Genomic DNA, 14,248 nt, shown 5'->3' on the forward strand with positions numbered 1-14,248 from the left:
GTCTTCCACAGCTCCCCCCTGCTCATAGTATTCTTGCACTACAAATACTTACTTTTCTATCTGCTGATAAAAAATGTGGCTTTCCTTGTACCACACAGCTAGATCTTTTCTTAGGTGACCAGTTTTCACCCTCTGTTCTAAATTCTGTTCTTAGTTCCAGATCTGGGACAAATTTTTCACAGTACGCCTCACCTCAAATTGTAGGCTCAGTTTTCCACTTCAAAATGTTTACTGCATGTTCAAAAAACAGGAGAAAGCACAAAATTGTACCTGTAGCTTTTAAGGGTTGGGCACGACCTCTTTACAAATATACCTCTAAAGATTCTTTTCCATCTTAAAATACTTGCAAGCTTTCTTTGACCCAAAGGAAGAGGTTACTTCTTTGAGCCTCTCAGCTGAGAACTTGGGAGACCTTCAGTCCACTGGTGGCTTCGCCCTCAAAGGTGTCTGTTCTCTGGCTTCTCATCGTTTGAACTAGAGTCCAAACCCCATTTCTTCAAGTGGATTGGAGGACAACAGGCTCAACGTAGAGCTTTAAACTCTGTTATTTATTCCCTGACAACTGTAAGGTAAAACGGGCATCAGCACCAAGACATCAGACCCAGGATTCCTCATCCTCTTCTGTGTGCCACACTTTGGTCTCCACCAGGACTGGCTTCTTCCTTGCCTGTGGGGAGCCCCCGTGTCCCAAAAGCCCAGCCTCTTCCTCAGACGCAGCATTTTCTGTGCTTTTCTCTGTTGTGCTAACCAGTCTGTCCTGACTTGGCTGGGTCTGACGCTTGGAGCTGTGGGCCTTCTCCTGGGCTTTGGTGCGGGGTGCTTTCTGTGCCTGTCTATAGGTCACTGGAGTGGGGATTTTGGATGGCCGTTTCTCAGGCCTGTTGTCCCTGCGTGGGCAGATTTTGGGTCGCAGCTTTAGCTTGTAGATGGATGGCACCCGCTCAGGCTTCTTCAGGGACCTTTTGGGTTTACTTTGAGGAAGTTTGGATTTTTCACGGCCACCCACAGATGCTGGTGAATTAATATATGTCTTGGGGCCATCTGAGGATGCCTGAGGAGCTTTGCTAGTTCTGTTGATTGCAGCAGACCCTGCATGGCTTGTGGGAGACGGCTGCTTCCTTGACTTATTGCCTTTGGTTTCAGTAGTCACATTCTCCTTGAACAAAGTCCCTTCCGGCTCCAAAAGCTTCTTTTCCTCTTTGTTTCCACTCAGCAGAGGCAAATTTAGCTCAGAGGAAACCCTCCCAGCCCCCTTGGGTGAAACCTTGGCAACCCACTTCTCCATGTCCACCTGGTGGAGTGTCTTGTGCCCCTGGGAGAGTTCGGTGATCACACTATCATAGAGGAATCCAGCAGGGTGCCATTTTGCCTCTCCACTGGGGACATACACACCACTCCGAGGCACACCCTTGGCACATGGCATGGTCTGCCTGGCACATGTAAAGGAAGAGAGGGTGGGTGTGGCGGCCCTATGCCCCCTACAGTCAGTGGCTGTGCTGATGCTTGCTGTGCTGCAGTCTAGGGCAAAGTCACCCTGTTGGTTTTCCTGGGGGTGGAGGCTTTCGTCAGAGCCAGCCTCTAGAACCTTTATGTTGGATAAGATCTCATCTTCTAGGCACCTGTACAGTGCCTGCTCTTGGGCCTGGTTGATGGGCAGAGGGGTATATACACTTTCCCTCCCCTCTGAGCAGCCAACTGGATCGCCACCACTCCTCCTGCAAGTGGCGTTCCGTGACCCTACCTCCTGAATCATTGTGGCTTTCGGCTCCTCATCCTTTCCTGCTGGATCTGGCTGCCCAGGTTTGTCTTTTGGGCTAGTGGGAAGGTTAGTTGCTAGTGTCTCTGGCTTGGCCATCCCACTGCATTGTATGTGCCCTGGTGAGCCGTCCTCAACCTTGGACATCGCTTTGCTCTTTGAGAGACCTGGGGCTTTTACCATATCACTGGCTTTCCACCCATTTTGGAGATAGGGCTCCCCATGGTAGCTCTTTACAAGGTGGGGCCTGCTGAATGGGGAGCCAGACCTGACTGGGATCTTGGTGCCACTTTCCTGGCCCAAGTGTTTAAATGGGAAGGATGATCGTGTAATGCCAGCATCCCTCCAGCCATGGCTCTGTGCAGCTCCCTTGGGATCCTGTTGTGGGGAAAGAGAAAGGGGTTTCGTTGGGCTGGAAGACCGGGCTGTCCCAGAAAAGGACTTGGCCCCCGATTCCTGAGGCTTGTGAGCCTGTGGAAAGAGGTTGACTCCACCCTGGGTGCTCCTGGGCGGCTGAGCTGTGCTGTCCTTGGGCACTGTCAGCTGGGGCCTGGGCTCCGCACACTTGGCTTGCACAAGCCTCATTGAATCCTTCAGATACATCCCAGGAATTCTACTGGTCTGTCTTCCTCCCTCACGCTCTGGGAGAGTTTCCAAGATCCCAGAGTCACCCTCCTCACTTCCAATCAGCTGCGATGCAACGGAGGACGTAGAACCCCACGGCTTCTCCTTCCTGCTCTGGGCGGAGGAGTTCTCTTTGGAAGTGGATCTTTCCTCAGCAATCAGCTGCCGCAGTGAAGGAGTAGCTGACGGCTGTGTTGCCCTGTAATAAGAAAAGCATCAAAATGGCGTGTCAGTCAGTCGCCTCTCGCCCTGGGCAGGTGGGTATCTGCAGCACTCTGGGCATGAAGCAGGCACAGCGCTGACAAGCAGCGTGAGGGCTTAGACGTCCCCCGTCAGCAGCTTTCAAACACAGGTTGTAACTGTTTGCAATGACACCTGGCAGGAAGGAAAGGAGCTCTGGGAGGTGCTGACAAGCTCCAAGTCAGCCAAACAGGAGCCCATAATGTCATCAACTGCACTAAAACCACAGGCCTCGGGGTTTGACTGGCTACATGTCAGTGCTCCTGAGACCGAGGGATTGAGCACACTGCTCAAGTCAGAACTAGCTCCAGGAGAGCTCCGCCAGGGCATCTCTATCCTGACATAACGCCCCCACCACCACCACCATTTCAACACTGGGACATCTCACAGACTGCTAATAATCTTCTGGCATCTGGTAACAGCCTTTCCTGTGCCTGTGCCAGTTCCGGCCCTTATCCTATGGCTTTGCTAGTCCCCCTCAATCCTGACCTATAGTCCCCCCCGCTAGTATTCCCGTCCTGCGGGGCATCCCTTAAGCACAGCTAAATGACTCCCTCCCACTGATCCTGAGAGGACTCTGATGAGCACTGAAGGCGGCCATGGAACACTATGCTCAAGGCAGAAACAGAGCCGTTGAGGTGCGAACAAAACCAAAGCAAGGTGGAGACTGGGGGGTCCTGGCAGGCACCATGTTTTCCTCACAAGAGGTCTAGCTACCTCTTCAGTGCACCACTCACTGGGTATTTTTCCAGTTTTGTCCATGGCCAGCTAATCTTCAGCATCTGTGACTAAGCCAACTGCTCAGCTCAGCATACTTGGGAGTCATCCAGGAAGCCTAACCCAGGGTCTTTCACAAGCTTTTTTTCATTACCTGGCTGAAGGGACCCTCCGGGGTTCTGGCTGCTCCAGCGGAGGCCTGAGCCTGGCGTCCTTCCTGCTGGCATTATCTGGCAATGAGGATGAATAAAGCTTCCGGTTGGGGTTGAGGTTCTCTGGTGTGTAGGTCCTCCACTCCACTGGGGGCAGGGGGCTTTGAGACCTGCTCACGATCAAGGCGGGTTGGGGCTTCTTTGGGCTGTCTGTCCCAGGTGCTGGGCAGACTTTGATCTCATGCTGCACCTGTATCGCCTGCACTCTTTGAGGGTTCGTCAGCTTTACAGCCTGCTTGTGAGCTGTGAAGAGATTTGTGGACTCAGGATCTCTGGTGACCACAGTACCTTTCTGGGGTAGTTGTACTGCTGTGCCAGACCTAAGCAGTGCCAGTTACAAATGCCAACCATTTCCAATTCAAACGTGAATGTTCTGACTCTCCATGGAGTTTGGGGTAGACCAGACTTTAAGCCAAGGCCCGTATGCAAGGGGAGTGAGAAGGATGTGAATGCACAACCCCTTCACCCATGTCTGATTTCTTTCCCTGCCTCCCTGCTGCTCTGTGCGGGGCAGGGGGGAGTCTGCAGAGCATGATGGGGGAACCTAAGGCACTCTGGGAGCTGTAGTTTTTTTACCAGCTCTCTGCCTAGGGAACTGGTTGTGTACTAGGGAAGGGGCAGGCTACATTTCCCAGCATGGCCTTGGTCACAAGCAACAGAAAAGGGAGAGGGATGAATATTTTTGAATATTATTTTTCATTTATGATACCACAGCAAGATCCCAGAAGGTAATTTCTATAAAACTTTTATTACTGTACACATTTTCATATGTTATAACAAAATCGTTTTACCAATCACTGTTTCGATTCAGATTTTTCATTCACCTCTCTTATGCAAACTCATCGCATGACTTGCACTGCTTCACATTTGTGATCAAGGAAAGGGTGTGCGTGACAGTCTAAGCAGCTCGCACAGGCTAGGGATGACACCCTGCTGTCTGTATTCTAAGACACCTCCGTCCCTGAACAAAGAGCCGGGAGGGGCCCAGCGGGATTTGAATCTGAGGCAGCAGTTGGAAGCTGGGGAGAGTGAAAGCAGCCAGCCTGTCCCGAGGGGAGGCTAGATCCCAGGTGGGGACACCCCTCGGGCTCCTCTCCCCAAGATAGATTGGAATGACTGTCTCTGCCTGCTATACTGACACCTCTGCACTGTGCTGTGTCTCTGTCAACTAATAAGCCTCCTTTTCTACCTGCTGAGTGAGAGTCATTTCTGGCTGTGGCTCGGGTGCAGAGCTTGGGGACCCCATCACAATATTTTAAAAAGTTGCAGTCTACATTTACAAAAAGTGTGCACACATGCTCGCGCACACACGCACATGCACACACAAGCACACGCACACAGAAGTTCCTGCTTACAGACCTGATGACAGTCCACTCCCATCCTCATGGCACAAATGCCTCGTGAATATTTGCAATGGTTTGGAAAGCTGCCCCTATGGCATGTGAGGGCATTTCATCTGGGCCTTTAACCCCCAGGAATAATGTACTCAGCTGTAATAATGCAAGGTCTCATTGTTTACAACATTTCTACTGTCCAGGTCCTGAAATGCAGTCAGATCAGATCTCGCATTAGTCTGCCCCCATAAGTGGTTCGCTGAGGCATTTTAAACCTTGTGAAATACATACACTGTAATACAGTAGTCCCAAAGGACAGCTCCCATGCACACCTTGAGGCAGGGCTGAGCTGTTGCAAGTCTTTCCCTTCAGAATGCTAGCCAGCCCTCCAATGGTGCAATGTGAGACAAACAGCTTCCCTGGAACCCTTTGTAACATGGCATCTGCCTCCTGCTACAATTTCCAGAAAGAAAAGACCCTACCAGAAAGCTCAACTGACTCTGTCGGATTTATAAAGGCGGCGGTGCTTTTTCCCCAGCAATTCAGCCATGGGCAAGCCTAGGGACCTGTTCAGATTGGCTGTGCCTCTTTGGTGATCTTCCCTATGACTTCCACAATCCTACTACTGAGGACCCACAACCTGAGGATAGGGTGGGGTGTACCCACACCAGATTCCGACCTCATCCAAGCAGAAGGGCCACTCCCCCACCTCACCCTCGGCAGCACACAGGAAACCTGCCAGCTGAAGCAGCACGAGGAGGCTTACACAGCGAGGTGCATCGGCAAGGATCATGCTTATCCAGATAGTGCTCCAGCGTGTCCCAGCCACCACCGACCCGCACCATCACGTGATTCCGGAGGATCTGGAACAAACAGAGTACCTGTGAAAGAGGAGCTTACCTGAGACTATGGCCCCTTGGGCTAAAAGGAGGGGAAGCTCAACCAATAGATGTCACATCCTATTGGTTTTTTTCCGGTGAGGTCCATACACAGCATTTCACAAACATGCAAATGGGCGTGCACACAGGGTTATATGCACATATATATGCAACTCTGTGGCAGGGTGTGCCTCCCCCCCCCATTGGGACAGGAGGGGTTAAAATCCAATGGGTGGAGCATGTTTCGCCCCTCCCGCCACACTGGGCATGTTCTAAGCGCTGGGGCAGCATAAAAGGGAGCAGCTCGGCTCAGTCTGGGCTGGACACTGGAAGGAAGGAATGACCAGCTTGCAGGAGCTCCAGAGTTAACCTCACCAGGGACCCAGAGAGTGGGAGATGGAGACCAGGAGACTGCATCAACCCTCTAGAGCTGATGGAGCCAGAGGTGGACAACTGAGGACCCTGCAACTACATGGACCACCCCAAAACCCAAACTGGTAGGAAGTCACCCAGGGAGGGGTGGAAGTAGTATCCTGCCCCCCACCCCGACCCCCGAGTGAGGGCAGTGTGTTGTGGTAGGATATCCCACCCAGCAAATGACAAGTCTCTTCCTCACTGACAGGGTCCTGGGTTGAGGCCCAGTGGAGTGGGATGAGCCTGGGTCCCTGAACCACTCTGTCTTGGGGTGATGGGCTGATTGTAGTCCCCGACAGCCTGACAGCAGCACAAGCAGCATCCACACACCTGGGTGCCCTCGTGGGAGGGGTGTGCATACAGTGTGATGGATTCATATTATAATTCCAGGTCCCACAGCACAGGGTGATTTTCGTGGGCATAGGTCAGGAGAGAACCAAGGATCTTGGGCACCCAAATCAGTCTTTACTACGTGAATTAAAGGAGAACTTCATGTTCTCTGTGTGCCAGCTACTAGATAACACTCTGAAACAGACACAAGGCCACATTTCCCAGTGAGATCATGGCCAGATTTTGCATTGCTTGGCACCCCAGGTTTTCCAAAGAGCTCAGCACCTTGTGTGTTACGAAAGCACAGCCAGTATGCACGCAGCCCACTGAGCTGTTTTGAAACTCCTGGCACTACAGCTTGCTCCCAATCAGTGCAGAATACCCTAGTCTTCTACTAACATCATTGCTCAGCTCAGCTTGGGAGCAGGGTTCACTCCAATAACCATGCACAGCGTTGGTTTATGTGCCTGCCTATGCATGCATCAGATATGGTTATGTGTGCACACATGCCCAGGACTGCTCTCACCCTGCTACAAGCCAACAATACGTAAGAAACCTATGTAGTCCAAAGGGGATTTGCGTACACGCAGGCTACAGCTACACTACCAGATATAAAATTGACTTTAACCACATCGAATTTAACACTGGGTTTTATAAGTTGGATTTTGAGTACCTTCACTTCCCCACAAAGCCAAGTTATTGCTGCCACACTGAATGGCCAAACATCAATTGCTGCAGCTGTGCATTGTGGGAACCTATCCCACAGTTCCCTCAGCCCCACATTCTGTGCCCTCTCCCCAGGCCGTGCTGCATCCCCACCAGCAGCGCTCACCCTGCGGCCTGGTTCCTGGGTCCCTGCAGCTTGGAGGAGCTGGGAAACTGACCAGCGTCAACAGAGCCAGGAGCCAGGCACAGCAGGGAGCATGGTGCTGTTGTGCTGGTCAGTTTCCCAGCTCCCATGAGTGGCAGGGAGCCGGCAGCCAGGTGCGTGAGTGCCACGCAGCCTCTGGAGGCTAATGAACTCGATGCAAAGGCATGGAGCTTCCACACCAGCCTTCGTTCGAAATTTTAAACTCAAACTTCACGCTACACCCAGGCAGTTTCAACCACGTTATGCTCTCGACATTAGTGCTCCCTAGAGCGAGCTAATGGCATTTACAGTGAACACAGTCACTTGGTACAATGGAGCTAACTGCCTCACAGTCAAATACATCTGGTGGTGTAGATGTGGCCTCCGATGACTGGGACAGGCTAGAGCACCTGCAGCCCAGAGCACAGTAACATGTAACTCCTGCTGTGGAAAACAAATACACACACACACACAACACAGTACAGAGCTTGCTACCACCACATCCTACTCCAGCAGGAGGCCTTGGGGACCTAGTGGCTATTCAGTTCACTGAAAGATGCCTGTGTAGGTCAGACCATGATGGCATCCGACGGCAGGATTGGGGTCTGAGGGCTAATATTGTTGGTCACCACCACCAAGGGGAGAAAATCTGAAGACTTTCTCCTGTTAACCACAGCCTACACCTCACATGACTTTCACTGCAATTACTGACAAAGCTATTACCCAGGAAAGTTAATGAAGCGGGTTAGGGACCTTGAAAGAAGTCCAGCTGAAAAGAATACAGAGGGGGGTGGAGAGAGGGACAGATGACCCAACATGCAGCCCATGTTTTCCCCACAGTGAAGGTAACACTCATGCAAGGCACCAGACTGAGAGCTCTGAAGACCAGAGCACTCTACTCATCCCCTGGACAGCTGGTATGGCACTGGCAACACCCAGGCTAGCTTCTCTCCTGCAAGCCCCTACAGCTCTGACCCCCAGAGAGCAGTTCTAGGGAGAAAGGGGAACTCCAAACCACAGGCCAACTGGAGTGGTGTGGTGCTGAGACCTATCCCATTCCAGGGAGCGAACTTACTCATTTTGCCAAGTTGAACAGTGACAGAGAGGTGGCTGTGTTCATCTGTGTTCTATCAAAACCAAAAAGCAGTCCTGTAGCACGGTAAAGGCTAACAAAATAATTTATTAGGTGAAGCCCTTTCTTGGGAAGGACCCACTTCTTCCAATCATAGCCTTAGCAGAACAGCCTCACTAAATAAAGCACAGAGGTCCAAAAATGGTTATCAAGGTTGGCAAATCAGAAAAATTGTTATCAGGGTTGGCAAATCAGAAGAGCAGAGGGGCGGCAGGACGGAGGGAGTGGAGTGGGGAAGTTAAGAGTTTGATAAAGTATGAAAAACAGTCCTTATAATGGGCCAGGTAATTGCTGTCCCAGTTCAAACCACGGGTTAACGTGTCGAATTTGAGCTCAGAACTGTCATTTATATTCATTTATATATTCATTTATATTAAATATTTATATATCTGGTATGGCTATGATCTGAAGAAGTGGGTCTGTCCCACGAAAACTCGTCACCTAATAAATCATTTTGTCGGTCTTCAGAGTGACGGCTTTTTTGTTTTCATTTCACCAAGTGACTTCAGAGAACCTGTTCTGAGTCCCCATTGAGCCGTCTGGTCCTAATTATGGGGAAGACAGATCCCATTACTACCCTTTATGGCTCATCTCCCTGCCTCCGAGGTGAATTTGTTTTGCTCTGTGCTAATGCAACACAGTGTGAAATCTCTGCCTTGCAGATACGCTGCCCAGTTACTCTGCTTCCAGCAGTTCAGCTCACCATATCGATACATCCATCTGTTGGGATGGGACCAGCCCCAATGAGAAGCAAAAGACACGTGCTTGGAGAGCCCCACCCCAAGACATAATATCCCAGTACCAGATTGTACCAGTAGCACAAATACCCTTCCCACTTCTGGAGCAGATTAGAAGCTCCTGATATCACACAGACCAGAATAACAACAGCCTCTGGAAACCAGACTGTCATGGACTTACCCTGACAAAAATGAGGGTGTTGGACTCTCCCACACCATACTTTCCTTCTGACACCTTAATCATGGAGAACTGGACAGGGCATGTGCACCGGCTTACCAGGTGTTGGACCTGCAGAGTCCAAGAAAAAACATTCACAGTCATCACAAGGAAAATGCTGTTCCCTAGGCAGGCTGGGGGCCATTGTAGCCCTGGGTAATGGGGTGCTGAGCCACTTGGGCCCATTTTCCAGCACAGAGATGGAGTCTCAAGGCTTATCCAGATCTCAACAGAACCACATGCCTCTGTGAACAGACTGGAAATCCCATATGAAAAGATTTCTGTGCTTGGGTCCCGAAAAGCAGGCTTCCGGCTCTGGATGTATCTGGAAACTGGAATTACAGGAGCCTCCTCAAAAATAGGGTAAAAAAACCAACCAATGTGGGGTGGGAGGAAATTTTTTGAACTTCTAACAAGATTCAGTTCAGGATCATATAGCACTGGTTATGAAGATCCAGGAAGTTTAAGCCATGCTATTTTGGGTCTCTGGAATTCTAAGTGAGGCCAGCGGCCAACTGAAGAAATAAGTTCCCTATGCACTATTCCATGCAGTAATTTGACTTTTATCATCCTGTGATCCTAGTCAGTGCCATGAACCACAAGGGAAACAAGCACAGTTAGAACTCCTGGTAATTCTACTGGGTTTTAAATACTCATGTGCCCTTCATGGAAAATCGTAGAATCATAGAACTGGAAGGGACCTCAAGAGGTCATTGATTCCAGTTCCCTGCCCTCTTGGCAGGACCAAACACCATCTAGATCATCCCTGGTAGGTGTCTATTTAACCTGCTCTTAAATATCTCCAGCAATGGAGATTCCACAACCTCCCTAGGTAACTTATTCCAGTGTTCAACCACCCTGACTGTTAGGAAGATTTTCCTAATGTCTAATCTAAACCTCCCTTGCTCCACTTTAAGCCCATTGTTGCTTGTCCTATCCTCAGACGTCAAGGAGAACAGCTTTTCTTCCTCCTCCTTGTAATCCTCTTTGAAGTACTTGAAAACTGCTATCATGTCCCCTCTAAATCTTCTCTTTTCTATACTAAACAAGCCTAGTTCTTTCAGTCTTCCCTCATAGCTCATGTTCTCTAAACCTTCAAGCATTCTTGTTGCTCTTCTCTAAACCTTTTCCAGTTTCTCTGCATATTTCTTGAAATATTGTGCCCAGAACTGGACAAAATACTCTAACTGAGGCCTTACAAGTGCTGAGTAAAGAGGAAGAATGACTTCTCGTGTCTTGCTCACATCACTCCTGTTAATACATCCCAGAATCATGTTTGCTTTTTTGGCAACAGCATCACACTGTTGACTCATATTTAGCTTGTTGTCCACTGTGACCCCTAAGTCCCTTTCTGCAGTACTCCTTCTTGGACAGAATAAGAGCCTCTCACATTCAGGTAGCACCTTCCTGCCTGAAAGGCCTCAGCATAAATTGCATGTAACAGAGAATCCCCTCATACATTGAGCAGGCCCCACAGTCAGGTTCTCCTGAAGTTTGTTCCTGGATTGAACATTGTCAGGGAATTCAGCCCCCACTCCCAGCCCCACAGTCTCAGCGGGCCACAGTGGCTCAACCCCCTTACCATCTGATCCAGGTTTCTGAAGTCACAGGGATTCCTCTGGGGCTTGGGAAGTGACATATCCTCAGGAGGGAGGTCCATCTCCTCTCGGATTTCCTCCTCAATCTCCTCCTCCATTTGGATCAGGGTGGGAGCACTCATCCCAAAGCGAGAGGCCCGGCGGGCCACCTCCAGCAGGCACAGCACAAAGTTCTTCTCATTCTTCCTCAGCACCAGGTCCTCCGTTTCAAACATCAGCACCTCTTCGGCACAGGGAAGGAGCGGAACATAGGAAGAAGGAGAGGCGGAACTGAGAGAATCAGAGACAATGGGGACGGCGCCGCTGTGGCGTTGGGATGGTGAATTCTCACACTGAGGCAGCATGGGTACATTTACATGTGTCTAATCACGTGGTCCCAGATCTTTGTAACTGAGCCCATCTGAGGTAGGCAGACCTGAGCAAGACCTGACACGATAAGGCAGCACAGAATGTGAAGGAGGTGGGCACCCTCAGTGGAGAAAGAACCAGGCAAGAGCTATTTAGAAAAGTGGACACACACAAATCCATGGAGACAGATATAATGCCTCCGTGGGTGCTGAGGGCGCTGGCCGATGTAATTGCAGACCCATTGGCCATTATCTTTGAAAACTCATGACCATTATGGGGGGAGGCCCCAGGTGATTGGAAAAAGGGAAATGTAGTGTCCATCTTTTAAAAAGGAAGAAGGAGAATCTGGGGAATTCCAGGATGGTCAGCCTCACCTCAGTCCCTGGAAAAATCATGGAATGGGTCCATATTGTCCCTTTAATTTAATCTAAGGGAGAAAGGCAGAACAAAAGCCAAGGGCTTGACGTTAAAGTCAGATATACACCATTCAGAAATACAGTAAAATTTTCAATGGTGACGGTGCCTAAACGTGGGACTTAACCCTAAAGGGATTCTCCATCTCTTGACCACGCCATATGAGGCCTTTTTGGATGCAATGCTTGAACCAAATAGAAATCACTGGGCTTAACACAGGTAACGGGGGTGGGGGGTGCTGTGTTATACAGGAGGGTCAGACTAGATAATCTAATGGTTGTACTGGCCCTAACCTCTATGATCTATGAATCATTACCATGCCCGACTTTTCTCTGGAAGCGGTGCTTGTGTCTTGATAAGTGAGGCCTTGAGCACAGACACTGCTTGGGCCAGGGAAGGGTTAAGTAGAATCTGGGCTCCCCACTGTCTTCTGCAGTTGGAAGACTGAGTCACGGCAGCTGGGTTCTGGGTAAGAGAACCAAGGATGAGATAATCTCCCTGGTAGTCGGCAGAAACGCTGTCTTTGACCAGGAAACTAGAACATGGCTTGGTAGGTTGCACAACCCCATGAGCACAACCTCATCCAGCCCCTGAAGGAGGGTTAGAGTACACACCCGAACCTTGGCTGCCACGTGCTGCACCCCAATAGGAGGAGAGATAGGGACACTCTGGTGTGGCTGTGCCAGGTTAGAAACATTGGCAGCCACTGTGGCACTAGACTCTAGGCAGCCGAAGATTTGGGTGTGTATTGGAAAGAAGATGTTCGAGGGGCAATGTAAATAAATCCAGTCTACTAGCTACATCAGCCACACATAGCTCCTACATCCCTTTGCCAGCTCCCAGCCCTGCTGCAGTTGGTTGTTATAGGACTGCCACCTCTAACGTCGATTCAGAGTGTCCATTCCTTCTTAGAGACGGGGGGAGGCATCCCAACTGCCGTAGTATTATTCATCTTATGGTAGTGCCTAGAGGCCCCAAGTGAGAGCCTGGCCCCATTGTACTGACAAGCTGTGACAAAGTGGGGTGTGAGCGTGTGTGTGAGTAGCTCACATGGGGTGTGAGACCCCTGCTGGCTGTGACCTAGGCCTGGCCATTTGTAACCTAGGCGACCCAGCCTGGCCATCTGTAACCTGAGCAACCAGGTAACACCTTTGCTTTCCAGGGCAGCTAGACAAAGAGGGGTAGCACCTGGCTGGCTTTTGAATTCGAAGCCCTTGACCGCCATCACACAAGCCAAACAGACAAGACACTTGAGAGAGTTGAAAGCGACATGAAGGATTATTGTCCCCTTTTGTGGGTGGGGAAGTGAAGCCCAAAGAGATAATACTACTTGCCCAAGTTCACATGGCTGGTCAGTGGCAGAGCCAGGAACTGAATCCATGAGAAGAAAGGGAGAATGCTCTTGTGATCAAGGTTCGGGAGGGGAAGTCAAGACACCCAGGATCTTCCTGACTGGGCCACTTTGTGACTGTCAGCAAATGGCTTCCTGCCAGCTTCTCCTTGCTATAAATGGAGGCTAAAGATGGAGGTGGGGGGACTACCTGAAAGCTTGCAAAGTGCTTTGAGATGCTCGGAGAGAAGGTGCTAGGAAAGAGCAAAGTATATTCTTAGAGTGTTAGCGTTGGTCTTTTGGTCACTGCACAGCAGCTAGAACATTTGAGTCTAGTCCAGGACTGGGGCATCGACAGCTACCATAATACACTTAGTAAATAAGGCAGGGGCACAGAGCACAAAGAGGTTCTGGTGCACGACTGAGGTCTGAGGCACCAAGGCAAGAAAAATAATGAGAGGGAAAAGAATTGCCATGGGAAGAGAGGGCAGGAAAAGATGTTAAAGATAAAGAGAAATGAAAGGAATGGAAAGAAACTGGAGATAAAGATCAGAATCCCCTTTACCTTTAATATCCATCTCCTTTCTGCACCACTGGATGAAGTTAGACACATTATCCCTGGCCTGGAAGGTTCCTGGCTGGGCAGAGTCATTGCAGGTCACCCCATATCTGGGCAGCTGGAGCTTGTGGGCAAGACTGGGGTAGTCCCGAGAGAACTCTCTGGCCACATGGGTGATGTTGTTGGCATGATAGCACAGGATGGAGCCTGTCTCCAACACCTCCAGGAGGGACCCAACATTGACGTCCAAATCATAGAGTTCCTTGAGCCACTCAGCCAGGTCCTCCTTCATAGCGTAGAGGTATTGCTCGCTGGACTTGTAGGGCCGGATGCTCTGCACTGTGGCCCCCTGAATTCCAGCCATCTTGACATGAGACACAGGGCTGAGGGGAGACAGAGAAGGTGCATCCAATACTTCCCTGCAGGAACAGTAAAACTCTTGGTTTGATTCCACACTTACCAGGTACGGTGAGTTTCCACCTCTCCGTCACCAGAGCAGGCTCTCATGGGCCAGTCCTTGGGCCTGCCGTCTCCGTGACTTTTGCCAAACTGCAACAT

At 50.3% G+C, this 14,248-nt stretch overlaps 1 protein-coding gene across 1 annotated transcript; it reads right to left on the minus strand.

Annotated features, from left to right (window-relative positions):
- Positions 1 to 292: 292 nt before the first annotated feature.
- On the minus strand, positions 293 to 14,248 carry GAS2L2 (growth arrest specific 2 like 2). The gene is made up of 8 exons (XM_075014128.1): positions 14,151 to 14,248; positions 13,697 to 14,109; positions 11,024 to 11,262; positions 9,406 to 9,513; positions 5,650 to 5,746; positions 3,492 to 3,792; positions 2,157 to 2,579; positions 293 to 2,072 (listed from the first exon to the last, which is right to left on the minus strand). The coding sequence occupies exons 1-8, from the start codon at positions 14,246 to 14,248 to the stop codon at positions 596 to 598; spliced, it is 3,156 nt and encodes a 1,051-aa protein (XP_074870229.1). The 3' UTR covers positions 293 to 595.

This window comes from Carettochelys insculpta, chromosome 19 (assembly GCF_033958435.1).
Source record: "Carettochelys insculpta isolate YL-2023 chromosome 19, ASM3395843v1, whole genome shotgun sequence".
In the NCBI taxonomy this organism is placed as follows: Eukaryota; Metazoa; Chordata; order Testudines; family Carettochelyidae; genus Carettochelys; species Carettochelys insculpta.

Bases quoted from the DNA above. Each gene is read 5' to 3' on its own strand.
- GAS2L2 (XM_075014128.1), bottom strand. From the start codon at position 14,248: ATGTTGCAGTTTGGCAAAAGTCACGGAGACGGCAGGCCCAAGGACTGG. The intron at 9,514-11,023 runs GTAAGGGGGTTG...TGGACTCTGCAG, and splicing joins TCAGAAACCTGGATCAGATG to GTCCAACACCTGGTAAGCCG. The intron at 2,580-3,491 runs GTAATGAAAAAA...TTCTTATTACAG, and splicing joins CGGAGGGTCCCTTCAGCCAG to GGCAACACAGCCGTCAGCTA.